The following is a 26138-nucleotide window of genomic DNA, read 5'->3' on the forward strand; positions in this document are numbered from 1 at the left end:
AACTGTCACAAACTACATCAGCTCCTTGTACTCACAGAATCCTCGATTGTCTGAGCCACAACTCAATTCATCAGACGCATGAACAGAGAGTCTTAGCTGGCTGGTTATATTTATTTCTCCTTTTACACCATCTCACCACTGTCATTTCTTCTGGTACGTGTGTGTAGTTTAAATTGTAGAACAAAGTTTAAGTCCAGTATCACCTTTAAGACCAACCAAGTTTTACAATGTGAAATATGTCTAGCGAAGGCCCATATCAAAGTGGACTCTACAAAAATTTTATGTTGGAATAAAGGGTGCTTTCACACACCCTAAATAATGCATGTTCAATTAATTTTATTTATTTAGGTATTTATTATATATCGCCCCTCTCGGATATAGCATCTTTGGCCAGTCCACACAGTCTAAAACACGCTAAAATCAATAAAACTGACAGGTATAAAAATTAAGAACTTTACAACCCACAAATAATAGCTGTTGCAACAGTCAAGAGGATTTTGAGTGTAGTTTGCAACCGGATTGGGAAATAGGAATAGGAAATTGGGGGGGGGGGGGGGAGTCCACATGCAAACCATGGCTGAAGTGGATTGTAATGCAATATTTAGCATGCGTGAACGTGCTGAAAGTCCCGTTTGTTTGCCAAAAGGCTCCTGTTTATCTACTTCAGGAGACGGAAAAGGTGGGCAAAGGGAACGTTCTCTGTTGGATTTTCCTCTCAACCATGAAACGCCTCCGGCTACAAACGGACGTCCCTTTTTTCTCTCTCGCTCATGAATGGTAACAGAAGGGGAGAGATAAACTACATGTCCCAGCATTCCATCGAGAAGCGTCGCGTTGCGGGATCAAAGATCACGCTGACGTCGAAAGGAACTAAGGGCACGGGCTGTGGACTGGGTGTTTGCGAATTGGGTGTCCCGGGGAGGAACCAGAGGGGGCTTCTCTGCCAGGTGTGGGAAACGGTGGATCGAATCACGGAGTTGCACCCTCTGTACAAAGCAACAAGCAACAGACAAGAGGAAAGGGCACCTGAGAAAAGCCCGCTTGAATTAACTTATTGCAAAGGCAACGGGAATTTCTCTTTCGCTTTTATTTCCTGATGATCAGTTAGAGAGGAACAGTTGGTCAGGAGAAGGTAAGAAAGAGAAAGATCCGGGTTGACCTGACAATGTTCATGTTAAGTCGAATCCAGATCTAGCACCAGAGAGAAGACATTGCGTTTTTGTGCGCAGAGTGACCCTTTATTGCTCTGTTCAGTAGGAATTGTCCTTGTTTATTTATGTTATAAGGCTTATGTGAAGTTTATTAGAATGGTTGATATGCTAAAAAGAAACTTGCATGGGCGGGGGAGACACCAGGAAAAAGGCGCTGTGAGTCTTTCCACAGGCGATTTTTTGTTCTAGTAAGGAAACACAATTGTAGATGTGCAAGAGATACCTTGTGTGCTGGTTGGTATGTCCAGGAATTAGCATCTTAATTCTAAAATGAATCTGCTGCTTGAAATGCGGAATTTCCTCAGAATTTTGTTGAAGAAATCCTTTGTTTTCCTTCTAACAATAGTTCCTTATACTTTATGTCTACAAGCACTGAGCAAAATGCTCGGTTATCTACAGACAGCATACACGGCTTTTGCTGGTGGCATAGGAGGACTTTAAAATTTAACATATTGCATATGGATCCATTTACAATTCATTTGTGTATCACATGGGGTCTGAAAGCTGTTTTCTTTTTTTTAAAGATATACAAGCTGAGAATGGGAGGAAACAAAACTGGTTTAGAAATTTGGGAGGAAACAAAATCATAAGTATTTATTTAGGAAGGTGTCTTATTTAGTGAGCTGTTTCTTACATTGTTCCTTTAGGCTGTATCTGCAGATATAGATATTCCAAGAGCACGGGATGGTATGGGTGAACGGTTTGCAGCCTGCTCAGCCATTAAGATTTGACAAAATCCCCAAAGTGAAACTAGGAAATCAATCCTCAGGAGAAGATGGAAGAAGACTTCAGACCCATTGCTCAAGGAGGTATGTTTGGATATCACATGAATTTCACACTGACTTGTCCAGAAGGGGATGTGGGGGGGGGGGGCGGGATTCCTATCCTCTGCCCCCAGAGTCACATTTGTGTAAAAGTGTGTGGTAGATTCAAGTCTTGATTCTCTTTGTCTTTAATGGGGATGAGAGGGTAGATGATTATGACGTCTGAGACAATAAGACATTCTACCTCTACGGAACCACTCACTTTCCTAATTAAGATATAGGGGCATTTCCCCCCCAATTTGGAAGTAACAGCGTCTGTGAACCCAACAAGGGACCTACAGAATGATCATGTTCTTTGTTAACTTTAGTACCAGGATCAACATAACTCGCTAAAGCCATACATTATTTACTTAATTTAATTTATAACCTGCCTTTCTCCCCAGTGGGGAGAGCCAGTTTGGTGTAGTGGTTAGGAGTGCGGACTTGTAATCTGGCATGCCAGGTTCGATTCTGCGCTCCCCCACATGCAACCAGCTGGGTGACCTTGGGCTCGCCACGGCACTGATAAAACTGTTCTGACCGGGCAGTGATATCAGTGCTCTCTCAGCCTCACCCACCCCACAGGGTGTCTGTTGTGGGGGGAGAAATGGGAAGGCGACTGTAAGCCGCTCTGAGCCTCCTTCGGGTAGGGAAAAGCGGCATATAAGAACCAACTCTTCTTCTTCTTCTTCTTCTTCTTTTATCCTCACAACAACCCTGTGAAGTAGGTTACCAGGCAAGCTTCCATGGGGCAGTGGGGAATTGAACCTAGATCTCCCAGAATCCGGTCTGACACTTGAACCACTACCATCACTCAGTATGTGGTAGGTAATCCTCAAGGTTTAGGCCTTTGCCTTCAAGAAAATTAGCCTGAAAATGTTGGGAGACCAGTAGTCACTCATGACAGGTAAGAAGTTGAGGGAAAGGGGGGAATCTTTAAGCCCTTGGCCCCAGCTTGGTGGAACACTCTTCCAAAAAAGATCAGAGCTCTGTAGGACCTTGAACTGCTCTGCAGGGGTTTTGAAAAAGAGACACTCCACCAGACCTATAGTTGAGGCCCAAAACAACATCAGAATTATGCTGGCACCAATTTGTATGACAACTGGGGCCCTCCAACCTCCTCTCACTTCCTTTTCCAGCAAGTATAAGATCTGGGCAGCTGCCATTGGAATTGTGTTTTAGATTCTTTAATTGTACTTAAATTAGGACTTCTCCATATTTTATCCATATATTCTTTTATATAGGCATTTGATTATTATGTGGTTCTCTGCCCCGATACCCAGGAGCTGGGGTGGAAAAAGTCTTTTTGGTGTTATTTCCTGGCTTCCACAGTATGCCTGGTGGAACAGCTCTAACAGGCCCACTGGAACTGCTTAAAATCCTGGAGGGTCCTGATCTCACCAGGTAGAGCATCCCACCAGGCTCGGGGGTGTGTTCATCCATTCATGTTATTTGAAATTGCAGCTTATAAGCCTTTTCTCTATGCAATTGCGGACTTCCTCTGCATTGGACGATACTCAGCTTCTTAGGTACATAAATGAAGTTGCCAATTATTTCACAAAGCCGACCGCTTGACATGCTGGCCCTTTGCAGGTTACCCTGAAGACCAGGAGCCGATGTCACAGACGATGATGACTTTCCAGCCCTCAGATAGTGACATCAACAATACTCCCCCAAATAAAACTGAAGAGACCAGTCCAGTCGACACAACTAAAGGGATAGAGACGTTGGGTCCTCTCTGCTATGAATCAAGTAGTTTGACTGGGGATTCCTGTGGGATAGATGAAGAAGAGTCTGCAAGGGGAAAGCCCTTGGGTTCTGATGGAATTTTGGTGCCGAGGGAGCCTGCTCACCACATGGAAGGCAACACGGGGCTTCCGCCTCCTCCAGAAAGCTTACCCGATACTCCTAGAGGCAAAGATGAAGTAGATTCTTTAGATGATAGAAATGGGAGAACTGGACAATCAGCCGAAGCTGTGCCGCAGGAGTCTGTAATGGAAGAAACGAATAACTTGGCCAAAGCCATCCTTGAGGAACAAGTGACTCCACACAGCCAGAATGCCTCTGAGGATCCCAATCCTGAAGAAAAAGAAGAGGACATGGAAGAGATGGAGAAATCAGTTCAAAAACTCGAAAGTGCAGAGACCAAGGGATCTTTGGTTGAAGGTGAGGGGGCAATTCTTGATAAGGAAGCTATTACTTGCTTTAAAAAAAATTATTGTGCTCTGCTGACATAGCTGTGGGTAGGCACACAAGGCATACAACTTAATTACGTGCCTGGAATGAAATATGCAGATTGGGAGTGCTGCATAAAATAGAGTCCTACTGGGGGATTTTTAAAAGATGGTGTAGTGTTGAATGTGTTACTGAGCTTTTGTTATGAAATCTTTCTCCATCTTTGGAAATTTGGATAGCCATCTGATGGAGAGGCTGATTCTGTAAAGGTCCAAGGGGGTAGCAGGTTAGAGTGGATGAGCGATAGGGTTGGGAGTGTCCTGCATAGTGCAGGGGGTTGGACTAGATGACTCATTAGATCCCTTCCAGCTCTATGATTCTATGATTCTGTTCTGTGATTCCAAATGAAGGAGGGGATTATATTTTTTGCTGTCCAGTCACAGCTGTGGGGTTTTCAAGGCCTGCCTCCATGGCTGAACCCCGATGTACCTTGGTGGTCTCCTTTCCTAATGCAGACCAGGGCTGACCCTGCCTAGCTTCTAAGATCTCTTGGGCTATCCTGGTCAGGGCAAGGTGCAGAGAAGGATACATAAAGTTAAACAGGACATAGTTGTTTCAAACTGAAGGCCAAATTAATTCAAAAGAAATTCTGTCTAAACATCTGGAAGAAGTTCCTGATAGTGAGAGCAGTTTCTCAGTGGAACAGGCTTCCTCGGGAGGTGGTGGGCTCTCCATCTTTGGGAATTTTTAAACAGAGGCTGGATAGTCATCTGACATAGAGGCTGATTCTGTGAAGGCAAAGGGGTGGCAGGTTTCAGTAGATGAGTGATTGGGATTCGAGTATCCTTCATAGTGGAAGGGTTGTGAGTCTCCTGCATAGTGCAGGGGGTTGGACTAGATGACCCAGGAGGTCCCTTCTAACTCTATGAAAGAGATAGAACTGGGAGGATGGGCCATGGGAATGTAGTCCATGGACATCTAGAGAACCACAGTTTGGCCACTCCTGTGACTCAGTCTGTCTAGCTCCTAGTCCACATATATTTCCAGCAGCTCACTGGACCATATGTAATCTCTGTTAGTAATATCTGGTCCCTGCCTGGTCATTTGGAAGCAAGTTCCCAGGTCCCCCCATATTCCCCCATACCACTGCTGCGGGATGGGCAGTAGGATTGGGAAACTCCTGGGGATTTCAGGGTGGAGCTTAGGGAGGACCAGGGCTTCAGTGGGGTGCTATGCCATAGAGTCCACCTTCCAAACAACCATTTTCTCTGTGGAACTTATCTCTAGTCTGGAGATGAGCTGTAACACTGGGAGATCTCCAGGTCCTGCCTGGAGGCTGGCATCCCAACTTGAAAGCAATTCTTTCTTCTCCTGAGGCAGTGGTCCCCAACCTTTTTATCACTGGGGACTGGTCAACGCTTGACAATTTTACTGAGGACCGGGGGGGGGTAGTCTTTTGCCAAGGGACGTCACTGCTGCCTGAGCCCCTGCTCCACTTGCTTTCCTGCCGGCACCCCTGACTTCCCGCCGACCGCTGGGGGGCACTGCCAGCAGCAGCTGCACAGTGCCACTCCAAGGGGGAGCCCCAGCCATGGCGGCCACTGGAGAGCACCAAAGGTGAGCCGGCAGCAGAGTGGCAGGGCAGCCTCCAAGGCAGCAGCCGGGGAGGAGGACGAGGAGGAGCCGCGGCCCGGTACCAACTGATCCACAAACCAGTCCCGGTCTCCGGACCGGGGGTTGGGGACCACTGACCTGAGGTATTTACAAACCTGGTTGGACATGTTCAGTCTTGTCATTTATATGAGACACTCAAATTACTGACATTGACCTTCTTTTTGCATGCTGTCTGTACGTGGTTGCAACCTGCTCACCACCCGCTTTAATTTCAGTAAGTGAACAAGTTAATTCCAGGACCGATGACGTGCCTGTTCTCAAATGCAGGGCATCCCGTGTGCAAATCGGAGGCCGAACTCCCTCCGGAAGATATCGACCAGTGCCTTACGCAAGAAGTAAGGAAGCAGAGCCGCGTGCGAGAGTGGATGGCGAACCGTCGCTGGCCTTTTCGAGGCAGTGGTAAGAACCACCTTGGCCTCTCCCCACAACTATAAGCAAAAGACTGGCACAAAGAAAACAAAACAAAAAATGGAACAATCGCATCATTTGCAAAGGGACCGTTCAAGTCCCTCCGTTTTCTGAAATGCCATTCTGATTGTTAATGTAGCTAGAAAGGCTTTCTCAACCAGGGTTTCATGAAACCCTGGGGTTTCTTGATGTCCCTGGGGTTTCCTGAAAGGGTGGGAGCTAATTTTTTATATATTTTAAAAATTTGTTAAAACGTATATTGGGTGATTTGACCCTATATGGTCACGACAACCCCCCTCCCAAAATGGCCACCGATGGAGGGGGTGAGAAAGGGAGGGGGCCCTGGGTGGACCTGAACACAGCTATGCTTCCCAACCATATTCTGCACGATCGCAGGGTTTCTCAGTATGGGTTGGAGCCTATCAGTGTTTCTGCAGACAAAGGAGGGACCTTGATTCACTACAGAAAAGACTGTACTCCTGTATTCCTTCATGCATGGAATTTCTCTGTCACCAACATTCTTCCTGCATGTGGAGAGTTGTGTACATTCTGGTGTCCCAAGTTGTTTTCACTAAAGTCACCTACCCAGACATCTTACCGGTGAAGATTAATCTGAAGATTAAACTAAAGAAGTAGCTGCCGCTAGAAATGGAAGCCATCCATGTGGCTGTTTAATGCCTAGAATGACACACCTGTCCTTTGATACCAAGTATATTTCAATTTTTTGTTGTAGATTCACCTTGGGGAATTAGTTGTAAGGATTCAACTTGGAAGGGGAGCCAGAGGAATGACACAGGGCATGAGGGAGCCTTTTGGCCCGTCTAGCAAGCCCCACAAAATATGTTTATGAGACCTACGAGGCCTCCTTCCCATTTATGTAAAGGCCTAGAAGACTGTGAGACCCTTCCTAAAGAAACTATTAAGAGACGAGGCATTTTCCAGTACAGATTAAACAACCTTGTATTATGACCCTATTGCTAGATGTACGTTTAAGTTTGTATGTTGGAATGTTAAAACTGAATTATGTTTTTCTGTCTGCCTCCACTGTTTCCCATCCCTCTTCCTGTCAGGCCATCTCTATTTACTGGGAGTCGTCATGGCTTTGATTGCCATTTTTATCAGCTGCAGCGGTTACTACGCTTCCCGCCCCCCAAACGCGCCCCCAAACCCCACTGTGGAGGTTTTCTTACGAAGGTTTGATCCCCTCAAGGACAGCTTCCCTGGTCAGAGCCCTCACCTGTGGGAACGTGTGCGGAAGGTCCTTCAGAAGCACCTCAATGCTTCCCACCCCACTCAGCCGGCCATTTTAATCCTTACTGCTGCCCGGGAAGCCAAAGCGACCTTGAAGTGCCTGAGTATCCACATCGCCAACGCCTACTCTTCGTCTCTCAAGGGCAGCACAGTCCAGGTAGACGGGGCTTCGAAGTCCGCTCTGAGCAGCGATGGTGCCAAGCTGGCTGTGGATGAGGAGCTGAGTGGTGGTTTCCAAGGGGACGGGAAGGCAGCAGTGGTCCATCAGTTTGAATCCCTGCCCGCAGGTTCCACCTTGATTTTTTACAAGTACTGCGACCATGAGAGTGCTGCTTTCAAAGACGTGGCGCTGATCTTGACTGTTCTTCTGGAGAACGACAAATTGGAAGCCGATGTCCGCTTGCACGACGTGGAGGAATATGTCCGGGACTTCCTCTGGGCCAGGTTCACCAACACGGACTCTCCCAGCTCCTACGATCACATGGACACAGATAAGTTGAGTGGGCTGTGGAGCCGTATCTCCCACCTCGTCTTGCCGGTCTTTCCTGTACAACCAGTAGAAGATGCCGGTTGCCTGTTGTAAGCTAGACCACGAGGTGAATGAACTGAGCCTTTGTGGGAAAGCCAAAAAGCTCTGAAGGATTTGCACCAACCAGAAAGCCTTTTTTTAAAAAAAGGGAGGCTATAAGCCAGAGAGCTGCATTAATGTGGTGCATTTATATTAGATCAATGATGCCTAAACGAGGAGTCTGCTTTGGAGCCTTCTTGGTATTAGAGAAGATACAAGCAGGAACTTAACTGGGTTAACTTTAGTAGCTGTTTTGCTATCTTGGTCACAATCAGAGGACTTTAAACAAAAATTACACTGAGACAATCAGGGGCTACCTTTGCACATTGTATATCCCAAATGTTTTGGCTGCTGAAGGAAAATGGAAAGTGTACGGAGGCAGGAAACACTAATCGCAGAGTTTGCCTTTCCATAACTTTCAAAGAGACACTGGTCTCCTAGTTTACGTTCACTCCAGCTGGCGGAAGCCTTCTCAATCACAAAATAACCACTTGCACATCTATAGCCAGCTGGGGCCTTTCAAAGGCTGGCTGTACTGTGGTGGTAAGCTTATCAAAGGGTGTTTAAAGTGGAAATTAAGTTTAGCTTGGTAGGGCAGAAACACTAGGGGTTAATAGAAGCTCTGGCTACCGTTTCTGCCTGCTGTGTTGATGACCAAGGTACTGGTGTAGGCTAAGCATATGTCATGCATGGCTTGTGGCAGCGAGATCCTTCAAATGAGCACAAAAATACCTCCTAGCAAGACGCAGAACTCTTGTTAGCTGTGGAGTGGGAAATGGATCTGCTCTGCCGTCCTGAGCTAGGCTGAAAAGCAGGTTAACCCTGTGTAAAGAGGACAGTGAGGGAGATAATTCCACCCAAAACGGGTAACCCAACAATGTTAGCAACGATAGCGGCCCTCAATTCAAGCTCAGGGAGGTGCGTATCAGGTGTGTCTCACTGAGGAGTGACCAGGGCCTCCAGAGACAGGTAGGGATTGAGCATGCAAGGCTGGAGGGAATCATAACAGAAGAGCACGTTGTTAAATGAGAAGCAAAACTCATCTGAATGGGGCAGGCAAACCCAAGAAGGAAGCGGGGAGATAATAATGGGGGTATGGGTATGGATGGCCGAAAGGTGCCAGGAAAGGATCGTAAACATAGTTGGATTGTGTTATGGTCTAAAGCAGGGGTGGCCAAATTGTGGCTCTGTAACTGGTCCATGAACTACAATTTCCATGAGCTTTGTGCTGGCAGGGGCTGATAGGAATTGTAGTCCATGGACATTTGGAGAGCCACAGTTTAGCTATCCTTGGCCTAAACAGAATCTCTCAGCACAAGTCTGCCCTATGGAAATTTGGAGGGCTTTTATGTCAGAATCTGAAGCCCCTACTGGCATGCAGCATGCTAGTATGTACCGAAGTTTGGGTCTAACATTCGGACCCACTACTTGGCATTACAATAATTTTGGAGCATTTGCCATTGAACTCCTGCAAGTTGGTGACTGTTGACAAGGGGCCTAACCAGGGCTCTCAGCTCTTGCTGTGGCTCCACACAAACAGAAAGCACAACCTACTCCATTCAGCATGGCATAGTAGTTAGAGTGTTGGACTAAGTTCTGAAGGACCCAGGTTTGAATCCCCACTCTGCCATGGAAACTTGCCAAGTACCCTCTGCTTGCAGGGCAGTTGTAAGAATAAAAGGTGGAGGGGACAATGTGAGCAGTTTGGGGTTTCTACTGGGGAGAAATGAAGTCACTAACTTTTTTTAAAAGTCCCAGCCCTCTCTGAAATCACACCAGGGTGAAGAATCTTTCAGGAAAGGCTGAGCATTGTTACAAAGCTGTCCACAGAAGTGCACCTGAAGTTTCCATAAAATCTTAGGATTCTCTGCAACATAGTTTGAAAGCTGTGCTTTCAAGCAAAAATGAAAAAAAATTAGGTACACTTGTTTCCACACAGGGATTTCCCCCCTGCATTGTTAAAGGGAAGCTCCCACCATGAGTTGAAGTATTCCAATGACATCATGCCCAATTAGGGCACAATTCAACTGGCTTTAAATGTTTTTCTCCTGTGGAGACCTAATTTTTGCCTGCTCAAGGACTGGCTGTGAATTGAACTCCCGTCTGGACACTCCATGCAATCCTCCACCACTGTTAGGGAGCTTGGCAGAAATCAAGTCTGCCTTCAAAATGCCACAGGGACACTCCATGCCACACACCATTTCTCTCGCCTTTTGAACCCTTTAAAGGAGAGCCAGCTTGGTGTGTAGTGGTTAAGAGTAGCAGCCTCTAATCTGGAGAACTGGGTTTGAGCCCCTGCTCCTTCCCATGCAGCCAGCTGGATGACCTTGGGCCAGTCACATTTCTCTCAGAGCTTTCTCAGCCCACCTCCCTCACAGGGTGTCCATTGTGGGGAGAGGAAGGGGTAGGTGATTATAAACCGCTTTGAGACTCCTTCAGGTTTTGAAAAGCAGGGTTCAGAAATCCAGCTCTTCTTTTTTCTTTTCCCAACTGAGCTATGTGGAGGGAGGTTCAGGGGCTACCCTCCTGTGCATGTGTTCAGGTGCGAAAGAGAAAAGGGGGAAGTGGATCAAAATGGAGGCACGTGGACATTCCTGCCCCACTTCCACCTCTTCCTGTCCCGCTTACTGCTGCCACCATGATGGGCAGGTGTTTTGCACTCCTGTGTAGCTACAGGCTAGGTAAAACCAAGAGAATCCAGGGCCTGTACTTAAAACAAATGGGGGACAGCAAAATTATATGTAAAGATGTAGGAATTGAGAGGAGACGGAATTCAAGTAAGGCTATGATGGTGCCAGCTTTTAAAAGACAGTCACAGCAGGAAGAAAATCATTTAGCTAATTATTCAGACTGCTTATTACGAAGCCCCTCCAAAAAGAAATGGGAAAGGTGACCAAACAGTCCTGTTAAGAAAAACGAATCGTTTTAGAGTGTCTCTGAAAGATATGTTCACGCAGTACTACAAGGAATTGTCTATCATGAACAAACAAAGATATGAAGGATATTTTTAGGGCTTTCCCAGGAATATTTGAAGCCTAGCAGCTGCTAAAGTATGGCTGGGGACTTTAACATATTCTGTGCCAAATGAAGAATCATTTTGACTGTTAATGTATGCAGAACTATACAATGCTAAGAAGTAGGGAAGAGATTAAGCTAAACTCTCGTACCTAAGCCATAGATACTTACCATCCATTTTCACTGTTCAGCCAGACAATTTATCTCTGTTCAAAAGTTTAACTCAGTTACTTACTCTAGTCAGAGACACAGGGGAAAAGATATTTGATGTGTTGAGGCGGTAACTGGTTTCCTCAGAGTGATGCTACGGTGTTTATAAATGAACCTCAATGAAATTTATTTGAATTTGACAACAGAAGCCAGTATGTTCGATAATGAATACTATTTGCTGCAAATACACACGTAAACAATTGTGTCTTATGGTAGGGGTCCCCAAATATTTTGAGCCTGTGGGTACACTTAGAATTCCAACACAGCACAGTGGGCGCAGTACCAAAATGGCTGCCACAGCTTAGCTTCAGTGACACAGTCTATACCCTGGTGCTGTGGTGGCAGCAGCTGCCAAAGCGACTCCTAAAAAATATTTGCACAGCCAATCAAATCTCCAGCAGTCAGTCAGAAGACTTGCTGAGCAAAAACCCTACCTGGCCCCACTCACTTCCTAAATGCACTTGGCGGGTGCCAGAAAAGGTGGTGTTGGGTGCCATGTTACCCAGAGAATCATGAAGTTTTAAGGGACCTCCAGGGTCATCTGGTCCAACCTGCTGGGGAAAGGATGGGCACCACGTTGGGGACCCTTGCCACATGGTGCATTCTTGTACCTAATATGCACATTTGGTAATCAGTGGTGATTTATGTTTTGTTTATAAAATGCTTTAGGTTTGATTAACAGTTTAAAACGGGGGTAGCAAACTGCGGCCCTCCAGATGTCCATCGAATGCTGGCAGGGGCTCCTGGGAATTGTAGTCCATGGACATCTGGAGGGCCGCAGTTTGACTACCCCTGGTCTAAAACATCAGGGCTACAAGTAGTACATATATTGCAAAAACTTGATTGTGTCTCATGTAAATTTGAAAAAAAAATGCACACTTGAATGACAGTAAAAATGAATGAAAACCACTTCTTCCAAATTTACTGAAGGGAGTTTACGCCCAAATTGCAGATTGTTTTCATGAGTTTTAAAATATTAATTCTAGAAACAGCTAGAAAACTGCTAAATGCAGCCTGAGTGGAAAGGAAGATCTAACTGTTTGGGCATTTTATCATCTATGGACTCCTTATCATTGTCCATGGGGTCGCGATGGGTTGGACACGACTTCACACCTAACAACAACAACAAGATTTTTGCCACTGGTCTCAAGGTTCTCCTTATGTCACTTGAAGACATTTAAAAACATTTAAGCCTGAATTTTGAAAACAAAAAGAGGCTGCTTTGCTTAGCAGAAGCATGTGCCAACATTATTCCTGTTTTTATCACCGCTGGCTTCTTGTGCCTTGAACCATCTGTGCCTCAGTTTCCACATCTGTGTAATGGGTCTGGAACAGTCATGCTGCAACTCAACAGTTCTCCAGTGGTTTCAGAGAACGTTCTCCTCCCATGTTTCTGTAATAATCGCAGACTGCAAATATTAACATTCTTTTTGAAAAAATTATTTCATAATTTCAAAATAAAATTTGCTCTTTGGTTTCTTTTGCTGTTTATTGTTCTATATTCTGTAAGGAGCCAGTTGGGGTACCAGAATCTGACTTTTGGGGCATTTCTGCACATCTAAAAAAATAGCAGTACGCCAGCATAATGGCGTAGCGCTAAAAATAATCACGCCTCCAGCCATTCCTTCTTGCACATTCATACAAGTGGATGGGATTATTGTTACCAATTCCACAGATATAGTTCACTTGCTATAACTCTGGGACCAAGCACAGGATACCTTTTTTAACAAGGTAGGTAAGGATTGTAGGGCACCTACCTATATAGAGAATCATAGAATCATAGAGTTGGAAGGGGCCATTCAGGCCATCTAGTCCAACCCCTGCTCTACGCAGGATCAGCCCTAAGCATCCTAATGAATCAACTCAGGAGAATTCGGTAGCCTCAGGAACAAGTTTCTTCACTGCTTACAACTGGGAAAACAGTTTAAACAGTTAGATACTGGAAAACTACAAGCAACACACACACATACCAAAAAGGCAGAGAGAGGCCACAAATCGTACAGTTTGTTGGGAGCCAGAAATGCTTCGGTGGGAGGCAACAATCCACTCATGTGCCCTGCAGGTAACAAAATCAGACTAAGAATCCAGCATATTTTTTAAAGGAAATTGTTGGCCATATGCAGGCACACCACCAGAGGGCATCCCATGCCTCTTCTTTTTAACAAAGCCTCTCAAATGCTTTGGGTGAAGTGGGGGAGCCTGCAAAATGAGTGTGTGTGTGTGTGGGGGGGGGACATTACTGTGCCACATCAGCACCCACAGTGTAACTCAGCATATTCTGAAAGGTATTCAACAGAGAAAACATTTTCTTCTACCACAAATAAAGATTTATACTGTATTTAAATTAAATAATGCAACCAAAACGTGTTTTTTTTTTTTTGTGCTATGCAACTTCATCCTCAGTATTCACAGCACGGTAAAAGAAAAAGACACACATGCAGAGTCAGCTGTTAGGCTGTAGGGGAGACAAAAGTAAAATCCTGGGGGGATCTTATTCTTAATGCTTAATGTGGCCGCACCCTCCAGTTTTTAATATTCCCTTTGAGACACAACTCTCAGAGCAGCTTTCTTTTTATTTATGCATACCCCCACCCCCGGCCACTGCCTTTACACACACACATGGATCTAACGTGTGTTTTCAATTAGTCGGGAATCAACTGATATTTGTACAACTCCTATAAATAATCTAATCTAAATAATCTAAATAAAGAAATAAATAAAAATGTCCGGTCTTCCCCCTTCAGTCCTCCTTGAGCCTGCCTGTTAACACAGGTGGTGATGTCACTTTGAATGACATGCCACTTCTGGGGGGAGGGGACGGCAAGGAGGCGTGGCCATTTGACATCACTTCCAAGACTCCTCGAACTAGAATTATTATTTCAGGGGCTCCTCCATGGTCAAAAGTTTGAAAAAGGCTGCATTAAGATAACAAGACCAGGTTCTGAGAGACCCAGTTTCAAATCTCCGTTCTGCTAGGGAAGCTCACTGACCTTGGCCCTGTCAAGTTTTCTCAGCCTAACCTACCTAGAATCATAGAATAATAGAGTTGGAAGGGACCTCATGGGTCATCTAGTCCAACCCCCTGCACTATGCAGGACACTCACAACCCTATCACTCATCCACTGTAACCTGCCACCCCCTTGAGCCTTCACAGAATCAGCCTCTCCATCAGATGGCTATTCAGCCTCTGTTTAAAAATGTCCAAAGATGGAGAATCCACCACCTCCCGAGGAAGCCTGTTCCACTGAAAAACCACTCTAACTGTCAGGAACTTATTCCGGATGTTTAGATGGAATTTCTTTTGAATGAATCTCATCCCATTGGTTCTGGTCTGTCCCTGGCCCATTATGCACGACCGCCGAAACGGCGATTTTGGGTCACATGGAAAACGCAGAGGGGGAAGAAGCAAAGCAAACCGCTTATGCACGGGACGGGATGCAACGGCGGCAAAATCCAGAGTAACCGATTATGCACACGGCGACCCCGGCGCCACTTCTGGTTGCGCCCCAGTCACCCGGAAGCTGCACTTTCTTCCGCGTTTCGCTAACGCAGCTTTTTCGGCGGCATGCACCGAATCTGCGGCCAGTTGCAGCTGGCACCGTGCGTTATCGATGATTTTAGTCGCCGCCATTCCACCCTGAATGTGCGCTATCCCCCCCCCCCCGTGCATAATGGGCCTCTCTGGGGCAAGAGAGAACAACTCTGCTCTATATGGCAACCTTTTAAATACTTGAAGATGGTTATCAGACCCCCTCTCAGTTGTCTCCTCTCCAGACCAAGCTCCCCCATCCTTTTCTCATACGTCTTGGTCCCCAATCCCCTCCCCATCTTTGTTGCCCTCCTCTGGGGTTGTTACCTGATGATAAAATGGTGAAGAGAATGATGCTGGACATCTGCTCCCTCCTCTTAATTTTCTTCTTGATCTGAAGCCACTATCTTCCTCAATCCAGATTAGGAGATCCGCACAGATAAGCAGCCTTTGTGTCCGTAGCATGTACTGGATCAGGACCCGTACGCACAGATCACATGTACACCTCAGCGCTGATGTTTTCTACTGACAACAGGAGCAACAAAATGTGAATTTGGAGGTCTGTGAGATCTAGGCTGCATAGAACGTGCTTCTGGATGGATGGGCATCCACATGAGTAGCCTGGTGAAGATGGGTGTGCATCAGAGATATATTCAACTAAAAGCCCTGAAGCAAGGATTTCATCTCATAATCCTTTTAAAGCTGGCGGGAGGGGGCATTCTCCATGCTAATTAGAAATCTCACAGGGAGGGTATGTGGGTTTGGACTTATCCTCAATGAATCAAACTAATGCTTATTTAAAACCATCTATGCATGTGGCCCATCTCCATACGTTCTAGCAGCGAACTATACAATTCCAGTGTAGTGCAGCATTTATCAAATGTTCCACGCATATCGGATAATACACTTTCAATGCACCTTAGAAGCAGATTTTCCTGTGTACAAACTGAGCCAGGTTGAAATTCCTGCTTTTACATGGCAGCTTGCTGAGTGACTCTGGCCCTGTCTTTTTTCTTCTGCTTAATCTACCTCACAGGGTTGTTGTGAGGATAACAAAGAAGCCAGAATAATTCTGTAAACTGCTTTGGAATCCACAGGGTGGGCGGCTGCAGTAAGATTGAAGTAAATACAGTTTAATTACTTATTGATTAAAGAAGTACTTCCTTTTGTTCATCTTCAGTCTATTACCCATCAAAAAGATTGTGTATCTGAATTCTATTATTAGAGGAAAGAGAACAAGAAGTTCCATCTCTCCTCATCCTTCACCAAACCTCTTTCATGTCTGCCCCTTAGGAACTTTTTTTCCTAAACTGGGGGTGGCAGAAAATGCTCTGTTGCTTGATCCCAGTGACCTATGTTCAGAAATACTGCCTCTGAATATGAAGGTTCTACTTAACCATTATGGCCGAGAGCCGTGGATGGTTCATCTTTCATACTGTTGATGCATTCAAATGAGTAGCCGTGTTGGTCTGAAGTAGCACAATTAAATCATAGTCTCGTAGCATCTTTAAGACCAACACAGATTTATTCAAGGCGTGAGCTTTTGAGTGCAAGTAAGTCTGAGGAAGAGGGCTTGCACTCGAAAGCTCATGCCTTGAATAAATCTTTGTTGGTCTTAAAGGTGCCACTGGACTCTGATTCTACTGCTGATGCAGTTACTGAGTTTGTGTGGCATCTGTCACACTGGATTTCGTGTTCTCCGTGAATCGCCCTGAGCCGCAACATTAAAATGTAATAAATAAACAAACAAATCCGCATTATCCTTTTTTTAAAAAAGCTACCCGTCCCCCCCCCCCCCCGGGTGTGGGAACTCGCACTAGGCACTCCAGAGCCATGAACAGATCACAACCCCTGCACCATCTCAGGCCGCTAGTGGGAAGCAAGACCGGCCAAGCCGTTTTTTCACCTTCCTGCCCGGCTTACTCGGCAGTAACGTTCCCAAGCAGCTGCCAGTTCTATGCCGGCAGAACAAAGGAACATATGGAGGACACGCAGGGGAGAGCCATTAATCAACCTGACATAGAGGCCTTTTGAAGCACACGACCCTGTTGCCATCTGAGCTGTGCTTTGTATTCTGGACCGTTTCCCGGACCACACATGCCGAACCCATCAACCTCTGCGGGTCAGCCGTCTAATCCGATAATGATTTTCCCATCTGCCACTTGGGGTTATGGGTGACTTGTCTAGATTTCCTCCGAAACGCAGGGGAAAGACAGAAAGGAAGAAAAAAGGAAAGCCTGTCTGCTCTGTGGTAAGTCTGCTGCACGCCGTTTCCAAAGACTCTTGAAATGCAGTTTCCAAACGCTCTCGAAATGGCAGAAACAGGCTTTGGTCCGATTATGGGAAAGAGTTTATCGCAACCAACCGGCTACCTTAGACCCCGCAGGCATGTTCCGCCCCGAGCGTCTGCTCTTGGTGCTATCTTTAGACCGGGAAATAACAGCTGTGCAAAGGATTTGCACTTGTTCAGTTCTCGGTGGGCACTAAATAGGCTCTCAGCAGCCGGCAAGCAGTGCGGGGGACTTCTTCAAAGGGCCAAAGGAAGGCCACAGAGTCCAGTCCGTTCATAATGTCATACCATAGAATCAGAGAACTGAATCTGGAGTGGGAAAGTAGGGGGTTTCAGCTTATTTTTCAACTGACCCAACATCCTAGCATTGCTGGTGTGAGGATAAAATGGGAATACGCCTGTATACACAGGCCATGAGGTCCTTAAAGCAGGGATTCCCCAGGGCACCCAACAAGTGTTTTTAAAACGCGGACATTGCCTGGAAAACTCACAACCACAACCGGTTAACTTCAGCTATGAAAGGGATGTCAGAAGCCAGATGTATTTTAACTCTTTGGAATGTAGAGATCTTTGTCTTTTCAAAATGACTAGCAAGACCAGAATACATTATGTGAAACGGAGGGGGGGGCAGAATAGAGGGGGACTAAAGATACGGTATACAAAATAACAAGAATCATTCAAATCTGCTTTTATGGCTCTAGTAAGCGCTTAATAATGTTCCCTTTCTCCTTTTGTGCAATGGAGATCTTGGTCTATATTTATTATGCAGGATCTGGAAACAGCATCTCTCCAAGAATGTTAAGAGCAGAAAAAGCAAAGTGGGACGAGAAAAAGGAGAGCCGAAACTTAAAAGCATTAGGAAAGGAAGACATGAATGATGGACCCAAAGGATGTCAAAGCTGCCTTTGAAATTCCTAAGCGCCAGCTTACCAGATCCCAAGATACGGTCCTGGGGCATTGCCTTTTGAAGGCTTTTTACATCTGTGAATATGCGGATGAGCTGTTAGCAAAGGAAATCCCATCAGATCTCATGAAAAAAACAAAACAAAAAGCTCCCTTCCGGTTGTTTCAGGGCTGTACCAATTAGCAGATGTAAATTTGGCTCCCAGCTACAATAACCCAGCTTATAAAATTTCAGTGGAGTTGAGGAGGTTGTGGGTTGGGCTCCTCAGATTTGACAAGAAAGTCCATTAACAATCTATTTAACAAGTTGTGAGATCTAAGACCCTAAAAATTTACCTTTGAGTTCACTGGAAAAAAGAAGCTGGGAAAGGTCCTCCTAAATGAATACTTTCATAAATAAACATTGTTAAGTGGGGAAAAGAGAGGCCATAGTGCAGTGGTAGAGCATCTACTTGGCATGCAGAAGGTTCTGGGTTCAATCCCTGGCATCTCCAAATTAAAGGATCTGGTGATGGGAGGAGCTCTGCTTTTTACCCCTGAAACATTCTTCAGGCTTTGAGAAATCCCAGAAGTGGTGTGATCATGCAGAATATGGTTGGGAAGCAGAGCTGTGAACATGCCCATCTGAGGCCCCTCCCCTTCCCATCCCCTCCAAGCTCATCATTGGTCATGGGGGGGGGGGGGAGATTGACAGGACCGTATAGTGACAAGACCACATATGGTCATATCACCAGATGAATGTTTAACAATTTTTTTAAAATATATGAAAAATTAATTCCCATCCATTCAGGAAACCCTTTCAGGGCTGTCAAGAAACCCCAGGGTTTCCCAAAACCCTGATTGAGAGAGTCTTCCCTAGAGAGAGGTCATTGGTCCACAGTCTGATTCAGTAATAAGGCAGCTTTATGCATATTCTCTAGGGGAGATCAGCCCTGACTGCTCTTTAGAAGGCCAGATCCTGAAGATGAAACTCAAATATTTTGGCCAGACACGACTTCTTCAACTAACAACAACATGCATATTCAAGATGAGGCTGCCTCACAATACTGGCACTGGAAACATCAGAAGAACTTCTGTGTGGGCCTACAGAACCCACTTCTACTCCTACCCAAGCATCCTCCTGCCCCATGACCCCACAGACTTCAGAAAACATTCCACCACTGCATCTTTTGGGAACCTTGGAGGGGAGGATCTACATAGCCATGCCAGGTCAGGGAGGAGGAAAACCAAACAAGCCAGAGAATACAACCAGGCCAAACTAGAGGTACTTGGGACCCCTATTTAGATACTCCTGTTTCGTTAGCCCAGCCTCCTTATCCATTGTTAGAACTGGAGCCATCCATGGAGGCAAGGAGCTGGAGTGCCAGCAAACCAAAGATCCTGCTTCCTCTTCTGGTATCAGGTATGCCAATTCAGAGGGTTCGTTCCACCAGCCAGTTAAAGGGCCAGCAATGCTTACTGGTCCTCCGCACCTGCATTTGGAGAAAGCCCCAAGGACTGAACATGCACAGGTTTCTACTCTCAGCTAACCATGAGCTTCTTTGTTCAATCCCTGGGTCCCTGGCACTTGAGGACTGGTTGTTTGGGATGTGAGCCCCGCAGAGGGATGGTAGTACAGACCCCAGTAAGAGGAGTGGGAGAACAGCTCAAGGAGCTAGGAATGCTGGTCTTTGGGGTCCTCATCAAATTTTCTTCAAGTAAACATCCCTGCCCTTCCTGAAGTGAGCCATTGAGACATCTATGCTCTCTTGACGCCCTGAGAGCTGCATTCACTACATGCAGAGGTTTTGAGTTTCCACTGAAAACAAAAATCCATCTTCTTTTTCACTGTGGATATTTCAAGCAGCATGCAACTTCAAACATGCACTCCAGCTAAAGTATACACACACTGGCTTTAAAAGGGGTCTAGACAGCTTCATGGAGGAGAAGTCTATCAAGAGCTGTCAGCCACAGAGACTTAAGGGAATCGCTATATCAAGAGGCAGGAAATCTCTGGACACCAGTGCTAGGGGGCAACCACAAGGACCTCTATGTCCTGTTTTGCTGGCCTTCTAAGGTAAATGGCATGAAAGAGGATGCTAGACCAGAGGTCTGATGCAGCAGGGCCCTTTGTATGTTCTTACGTCCTATAAAGTTAGTGGTTCTAAACCAGGGGTAGTCAAACTGGCAGGGGCTCATGGGAATTGTAGTCCATGGACATCTGGAGAGCTGCAGTTTGACTACCCCTGTTCTAAACCTTCTGTATCATACATCCCACCACTCGGCCACAGAACCATGATAGAAATAAAAAAAGTCTACTTTCCTTCTAAAATGTCCTTTATCTATTTACAAGCATTCTGATATTCCTGCTACAATGCCAAACGGTTCCCGGTGGATAACCAGATGGACCCCCTCACCCCCGTGGCAGTTCGTTGGCAGGACTAGCCCCTGTTCTGCTACCCTTTGCTGTCACTGCAACCACTTTGGGTAAAATCCAACCCAGGCTAGCCCAATATCAGAAGATCTCCGAAGCTAAGCAGGGTTGGCCCCAGCTTGTATTTGGATGGGAGCTCTCCAAGGAATACCAGGGTTGCGATCTGGAAGCAGGGAATGGCAAAGCCACCTCTGAGCGTCTGTTGCCTTGAAAACCCTACAGGGTCACCATAAGTCAGCTGTGACTTAACAGGACTGTTAACCAGCTCTCTCAAGCCCAAAGCCAACTACACAGCGGTGTTCCTCAGCAGCATGCCAAGCGTCCAGCCAGGTAGGCGAGGACGTGTGCAGACTCTCTTGTTAAACTTTCTTTCTGCAAGGCACAAACCCAAGGTATTGCAAAGGACAGAATTAAAGTGCACTAAGTAAAACAAACAAGAGGACAGTTGCTAAGAAAACTAACAGGAATATCTACTTCTAAAGTGCAGGGGGAAGTGCATTGTCCAACATGGGAAGGAAGGAAGGAAGGAAGGAAGGAAGGAAGGAATCTGGTGACTGAGATTTCACTTCATGCATCTGAAGAAGTCGGTTCTGGCTCATGACCGGTAACGCTTCAATACATCTATTACCCATTCAATGTGCCACTTTTTATGACCGCTTCTGCAACCTAGCAGTGTGTGCATCCACGTGCTGAGCGCACACTGCCTCCTAGGATTCTAGCGCAGAAGAGAAAACTCTGCGTCCAGGTGAACTTTCCTGTGACACGTGCACTTTTTGAACCCCTGCAGCGCTTTCTGCACACCCGGGCGGCAGCCCAAGCTTCTCCGAAGTCTTTCTGACGGCCCTCTGAATCCAACTATCCCGACTTCGCCACACGATTCCCTCTCCTTGCCCCCCCGCCCCCCCCCCCCGAAGAGACCGTTTCCCCTCGGATCCAGGCTCAATCCTGTGGGCCAGGCTGAAGCGCGCAAGGAAAGACACCCCGCGGGCGCTTTTTCAGCCTTTTCAGCCTTCTCGGGGAAGGTCTCCTTCCGCGCCTCCCTCGCCAGCGGGCCGCCCCCTCGGGGGACAAGCGGCGGCGCATGTGTGTGTGTGTTTGTGTGTGTCTCCCTCCCGCTCCCCTCCCCTCTCTCAGGCAGGCAGGGCGGCAGGCTCCCGCGAGGGCCGGCTCCTTTTGTCTCCTTTGAAGCGGGAGGCCGGCGCGGCACCTTCTTTCGGGCCGCCGCCGTGTTTGGGTGGCTCTCGGGTCGCCTTGTCAATCACGGCCCGCCGCCCGGGAGCCGCAGGGTTGCGCCGCGCTCCCGCCGCCACCCAACAGGTTGGAAAGTCATTAATTACTTACTCGGCCATGCAGGTTTGCGCTCAGGCGGCTGCGGGGGCCGCCGGGGCTTTCGCTCGCTCCTGCCCATGGAGCACTAGAGCGCACCATGGCCGCGCCTCCCGCCTTCTTCCCCGGCCGCCGCCGCCGCCGCCGCCTGGCCCCGCCGGCGCTGCTCCTGCTGCTGGCCTGTGCCCTGCGCGCTAAGGTAAGGAAGGAGGCAGGCGCTGCGGGGGGAAGGGAAGGGAAGGGAGGCAGAAGGCGCAGGCCGCCCGCGGCTGCCCTCGCCAAGCCTGGACGCCTCCGGTGGCCCCTGCCTCGGCGGGGAGAGCGTCCAAGTCCAGGCGGCCGCTTCGTGCCCGGGCAAGAGTGGCGGGTGCCGCAAAACCAGACGTGCATCGGGGGGTCCGTGTCAAGAGAAAAGAAAAATCAGATTAAATATCGCGGGGAATGGAAGACACGGATCTTTCAGGGCACGTCTGGGTAGGTGTTAGTCTTCTGCCCCCCCCCCTCCTCCATCCCACCGGGTTATCCAGAAGTGAGCAGGAAGAATGGAGCGGGTGAACTGCTGAAGGTGGCCAAGCCCACCCCCGCCACTGTTTAATTTTCCCAGAGGAGGGGATCAGGAAAAGAAACTGCCGTCCTCAGAAGGAATCTGCTTTTTTCTCGTTTCTTGCTGGTCACCATCGCCACATAGGATGATGCCCTTTCAATGTGCTTTGGCAGCTGGATTTTCCGGTGCAGAACAGGAAAATCTACTTCTACAGTGCATTGAAAGTGCATTATCAGTTGTGTGCAGAATAAGGGCACGAAAAACGTTTTTTGAGCTTAGTGGGACTAGTGGGCCGCATGTGTGAATACTGCTGGGGCATTGTTGAGTAAAAGTGTGAATGCCCAGCTAGAAAATAAATCTGAATTTGCAGTTTAGGAAGAGCGCACTCTGGTTTGTCTGAAAATGCTGAGTTGGTGAGATTTCGGAAAGACATTGAGTGTTGTAATCCTGATCTTAAAAAGAAGCAAGGACAATATGCATAACGGAGTGACCCAGGGCATTATAGGCTGGGTTGGCCAAACTGTGGCTCTCCAGATGTCCATGGACTACAGTTACCATGAGCCCCTGCCAGCAATGAAGAGAGAGACTAGCAGCAATGCAGAGGAGAACAAAGCCCCACAGGCCCATTGTTAGGGAAAGCAGCCCCCTGAGCTACCAGTCCAGTTCATCCCTGATTTCCCCCTGCCCTTTGTTGATGTTGTCACTCCAGCCAAATCGGTTGCTCCTTCTCTCTCATCTCCCCTACTCCACCCTTGCTCACTAAACACACCAAAGGTAAGGGCATCCTAGTTCACATGATTCAAGTGGGTAGCTATGTCGGTCTGAAGTAGCACAACAAAACAAATTCAGAGTCCAGTGGCACCTTTAAGACCAACAAAGATTTATTCAAGGCGTGAGCTTTTGAGTGCAAGTCAGTCTGAGGAAGAGTGCTTGCACTCGAAAGCTCACACCTGGAATAAATCTTTGTTGGTCTTAAAGGTGCCACTGGACTCTGATTTTGTTTTGTTGTGCTAATTCACGTGAATCAGCCCTGTCTTCCTGAGAGGAGCCTAATATTGTAGCTCTTTAGTTTCCTCTTGCCAGATGCATTCACTCCAATTGTGAATGTCTGAAATAAGTTCCTTTCAAAATACCACCCCCCTTTCTACTTGTAAACAGAACTCCTGGCCTAAGGTTGACAACTCCAGGTGGAGCCTGGAGATCTCCCAAAATTATCCCCGGGCTATTGAGAGCAGTTCCCCGGGAGAAAACGGCAGCTTTGGAGAATGGAGCCTGTGGCTGTGTCCTCAGATCTTCAGGAATTTCCCAATCCGACCCAGCCTGCTCCATCCTTGCTGCTCCAGTTTTACTGTCAAGCATAGGTGTGCAAAGGGGGGGGGGGATTCCTGTGGCAGGAGCCACCTCCTGACCTGACAGAGAAGCTCTAATTAGAGGCCTGTGCTCTTTAATAACACTTGTCTCCCTGCAGCTGTAGCCCCCACCCTCTTCCCCTTGGTCGAACCCTTCTCATTATGTCAGAACATCCATTCAAAGACAAGCACCACCTCTGTCATTATAAGTGGGGAGGGGGGAGTTCACTTCAATCCACTCCCTCCCCCACAGCCTCCCAGATTTTATGGGTCGCCAAATCCATTGTGTCCCGGTTTCTCAGAAGCTTATGAAGAAAGTCTCTACCATTCCCCCCCCCCCCCGCACACACACATGAGGGGGGGGAGCATTTCACCCTTCAGATAGAGAACTGGGCCTTCAAAGCCAGGCCAGACTGCCCTGTTTCATTCCCCAAACCTGAGACATTCCCTCCTCCTGAAAAATGAAGGCACGCTTTTGTCCGTCCCATCCCCCAATGGATTTACAGTGTTTGGATTGCCATCTGGTGCAAATTCCATGGGAATGTGGCATAACTATTTGCACTCAAGATAGGTAAATCTGCTCCATTTCTCCCCTTCTAGCATTTCATCCTCACAACTACCCTGCAAGTAAGGCTAAGCTGAGGGAGTATGCTGCAATTACAGCTCATCTCCAGACTACAGCTGTCTGTTTACCTGGATGCTTTGGAGGGTGGTCTTTGTGCCACTGTCCCCTCCCCAGGCTCCATCCCCAAATCTCCAGGATCTGGCAACCCTACCTACCCCCCCCCCCCGGCACGGGAACACTTGACAACTGTAGAGAATGATCAAGCTGATGTCATCCAGTGAGTGACAGGGCAGATTTGAACCTGAATCTGCCAGCTGTTAGTTCAACATTCTACCCCCTGAGCTATACTTGGTCTCTCACCCAAGTTCATGCATACAAAACATATCACAGCATTCAGCTGAACCAGCTTTGTTTGAGTAGGCATGGTCAAGTTGCAAATCTCAGTTTGGACTAGCTAAAAATATGTTTTTCCCCCTTGCAGAATTTAGATTTTTTTTAAAAACAAACGCTGTGAAAGGGTGCATAGTAAAGAGCAAGCAAAGTGACAGAATCAGGTGGGAAGCCGTGTTGGTCTGAAGCAGCAGAATAAATTTAGAGTCCTGTGGCACCTTTAAGACCGACCAAGTTTTATTCAAGGTACTAGGGGCCAAGCCTCTCAGGAATACAATGGGCGCTAGATTGAGGGGGTGGGATGGAAGAACTCCATGGATGGCCTCTCCCTCCCCCCAGGAAAGGCTGCAGACTGGAGTCCCCCAGGAAGGGAATTCACCAGCAGGGGCAGCTCTCACGCAGCAGGGATGTGCAGCCTCTGAGCCTCGGAGGGAAGTGGAAGTGGGGGTCAGGAGTGGGGGACAGAAGGTGATTGGCTGGTCGTTGGACACACAGGCAAGCCAGTCAGAGGAAGAGGAGGAGGCACTCAAGGGCGGGACAGCCGCTCTGAGTGGGTGTTGAGTGTTGAGTGGCACTTAAGCCATGAGACACGCTCCTCCTCCAAGGCCTTACCAGAAATATTATGTGGAACAAATGAGCATTCATGTGCATGCACACAAAAGTTCACACCTTGAATAAAAAGTTGTTGGCCTTAAAGGTGTTACTGGGCTCTAAATTTGTTCCAAAGTAACAGAAGTGGGCTGTGGGTTCTTAAGCTAACCATTCCCTGTTTCTGTCAGGACAGCAGTGAGGCAGTGGACGGAGGTGGGACCTGGAACGAAGAGGTGACCAAGTGGTGGGGAGAATGGAGCTCTTGGTCCACATGTTCCCGCACCTGTGGAGGGGGTGTGATGTCCCGGGAAAGGCACTGTTTACAGCAACGGTAAGTAACTGCACAGAGCTCATTGGCTTATGTCTGTGAATACCCAATGGGACAGGAATGTCCCAAGTTCTATTGGAGGTTGGATCTATTCTGTAATTGGGGGGAGGGAGGCAGATTCATTGAGAGATCTTGTCTGACAGTCTTAATTAGAGGTTTTGTGTGCTGTTAGAAGACACGAAGCTTGCTTGATTCCAGTTTATAAACCAAGATGGGAGGTCAAAATTGTGCTTAGGTTCAGTGGTAGAACCCATGCTTCCTATATAAAAGGGGTTCGGCTCAATTCCTACAACCTCAAGCTGCTGGTGGTAGGGGGGGCACCTTTCTCTGCCTGGGATCTTGATAAAAGAGTGTTGAGCAAACCGGATCAGCGATCTGAGTAATTAAGAAGACAGGTTCAAATGCTGAGTTACATAAGATGCAAAAACAGAAATTGTGAGGTTTTTAAAACTCTAAGTTTGGGAACTTGATTAAATGCTGAAACCACGTAGATATTTGCTTTTGCTTAATTTCATGTATACTGTGTGAAGAGAAACCATTTCCCTTTATACTATAGTCCATCCGCTATTGATTAGTAGTCAACAGAATTCATTTC

At 47.2% G+C, this 26138-nt stretch overlaps 2 protein-coding genes and 1 long non-coding RNA gene across 11 annotated transcripts in view; 2 read left to right on the plus strand and 1 right to left on the minus strand.

The window, feature by feature from the left end:
• The first annotated feature begins 865 nt into the window (after positions 1-865).
• On the plus strand, positions 866-12794 carry TOR1AIP2 (torsin 1A interacting protein 2). Its single transcript, XM_077332431.1, has 5 exons — positions 866-1132; positions 1859-2020; positions 3608-4180; positions 6131-6262; positions 7342-12794. The coding sequence occupies exons 2-5, from the start codon at positions 1987-1989 to the stop codon at positions 8103-8105; spliced, it is 1503 nt and encodes a 500-aa protein (XP_077188546.1). The 5' UTR covers positions 866-1132; positions 1859-1986; the 3' UTR covers positions 8106-12794.
• Positions 3940-21949, minus strand: LOC143835182 (uncharacterized). 2 transcript variants are annotated; one of them, XR_013230032.1, is made up of 5 exons: positions 21792-21949; positions 15172-15369; positions 13286-13371; positions 7509-7993; positions 3940-4093 (listed from the first exon to the last, which is right to left on the minus strand). It is a non-coding gene; the product is annotated as an uncharacterized LOC143835182 (long non-coding RNA). The 2 variants fall into 2 exon arrangements; XR_013230033.1 differs by having other exon boundaries at positions 15172-15366; positions 21792-21927.
• LOC143835180 (ADAMTS-like protein 2) overlaps positions 21036-26138 on the plus strand; it is a 37095-nt gene continuing 31992 nt past the window's right edge. For 2 of the 8 annotated variants that reach the window (XM_077332424.1, XM_077332429.1), the window contains exons 1-2: positions 21036-21054; positions 25409-25546. In XM_077332424.1, the coding sequence (XP_077188539.1) occupies positions 25515-25546 (32 nt within the window). In that variant the 5' untranslated portion in view covers positions 21036-21054; positions 25409-25514. Of the gene's footprint in view, positions 21055-21514; positions 21976-25403; positions 25547-26138 lie in introns of those variants that run through there. The other 6 variants (XM_077332423.1, XM_077332426.1, XM_077332422.1 and 3 more) reach the window with 4 other exon arrangements.

The sequence above is a fragment of the Paroedura picta genome, chromosome 4 (genome assembly GCF_049243985.1).
Source record: "Paroedura picta isolate Pp20150507F chromosome 4, Ppicta_v3.0, whole genome shotgun sequence".
Classification (NCBI taxonomy): domain Eukaryota; kingdom Metazoa; phylum Chordata; class Lepidosauria; order Squamata; family Gekkonidae; genus Paroedura; species Paroedura picta.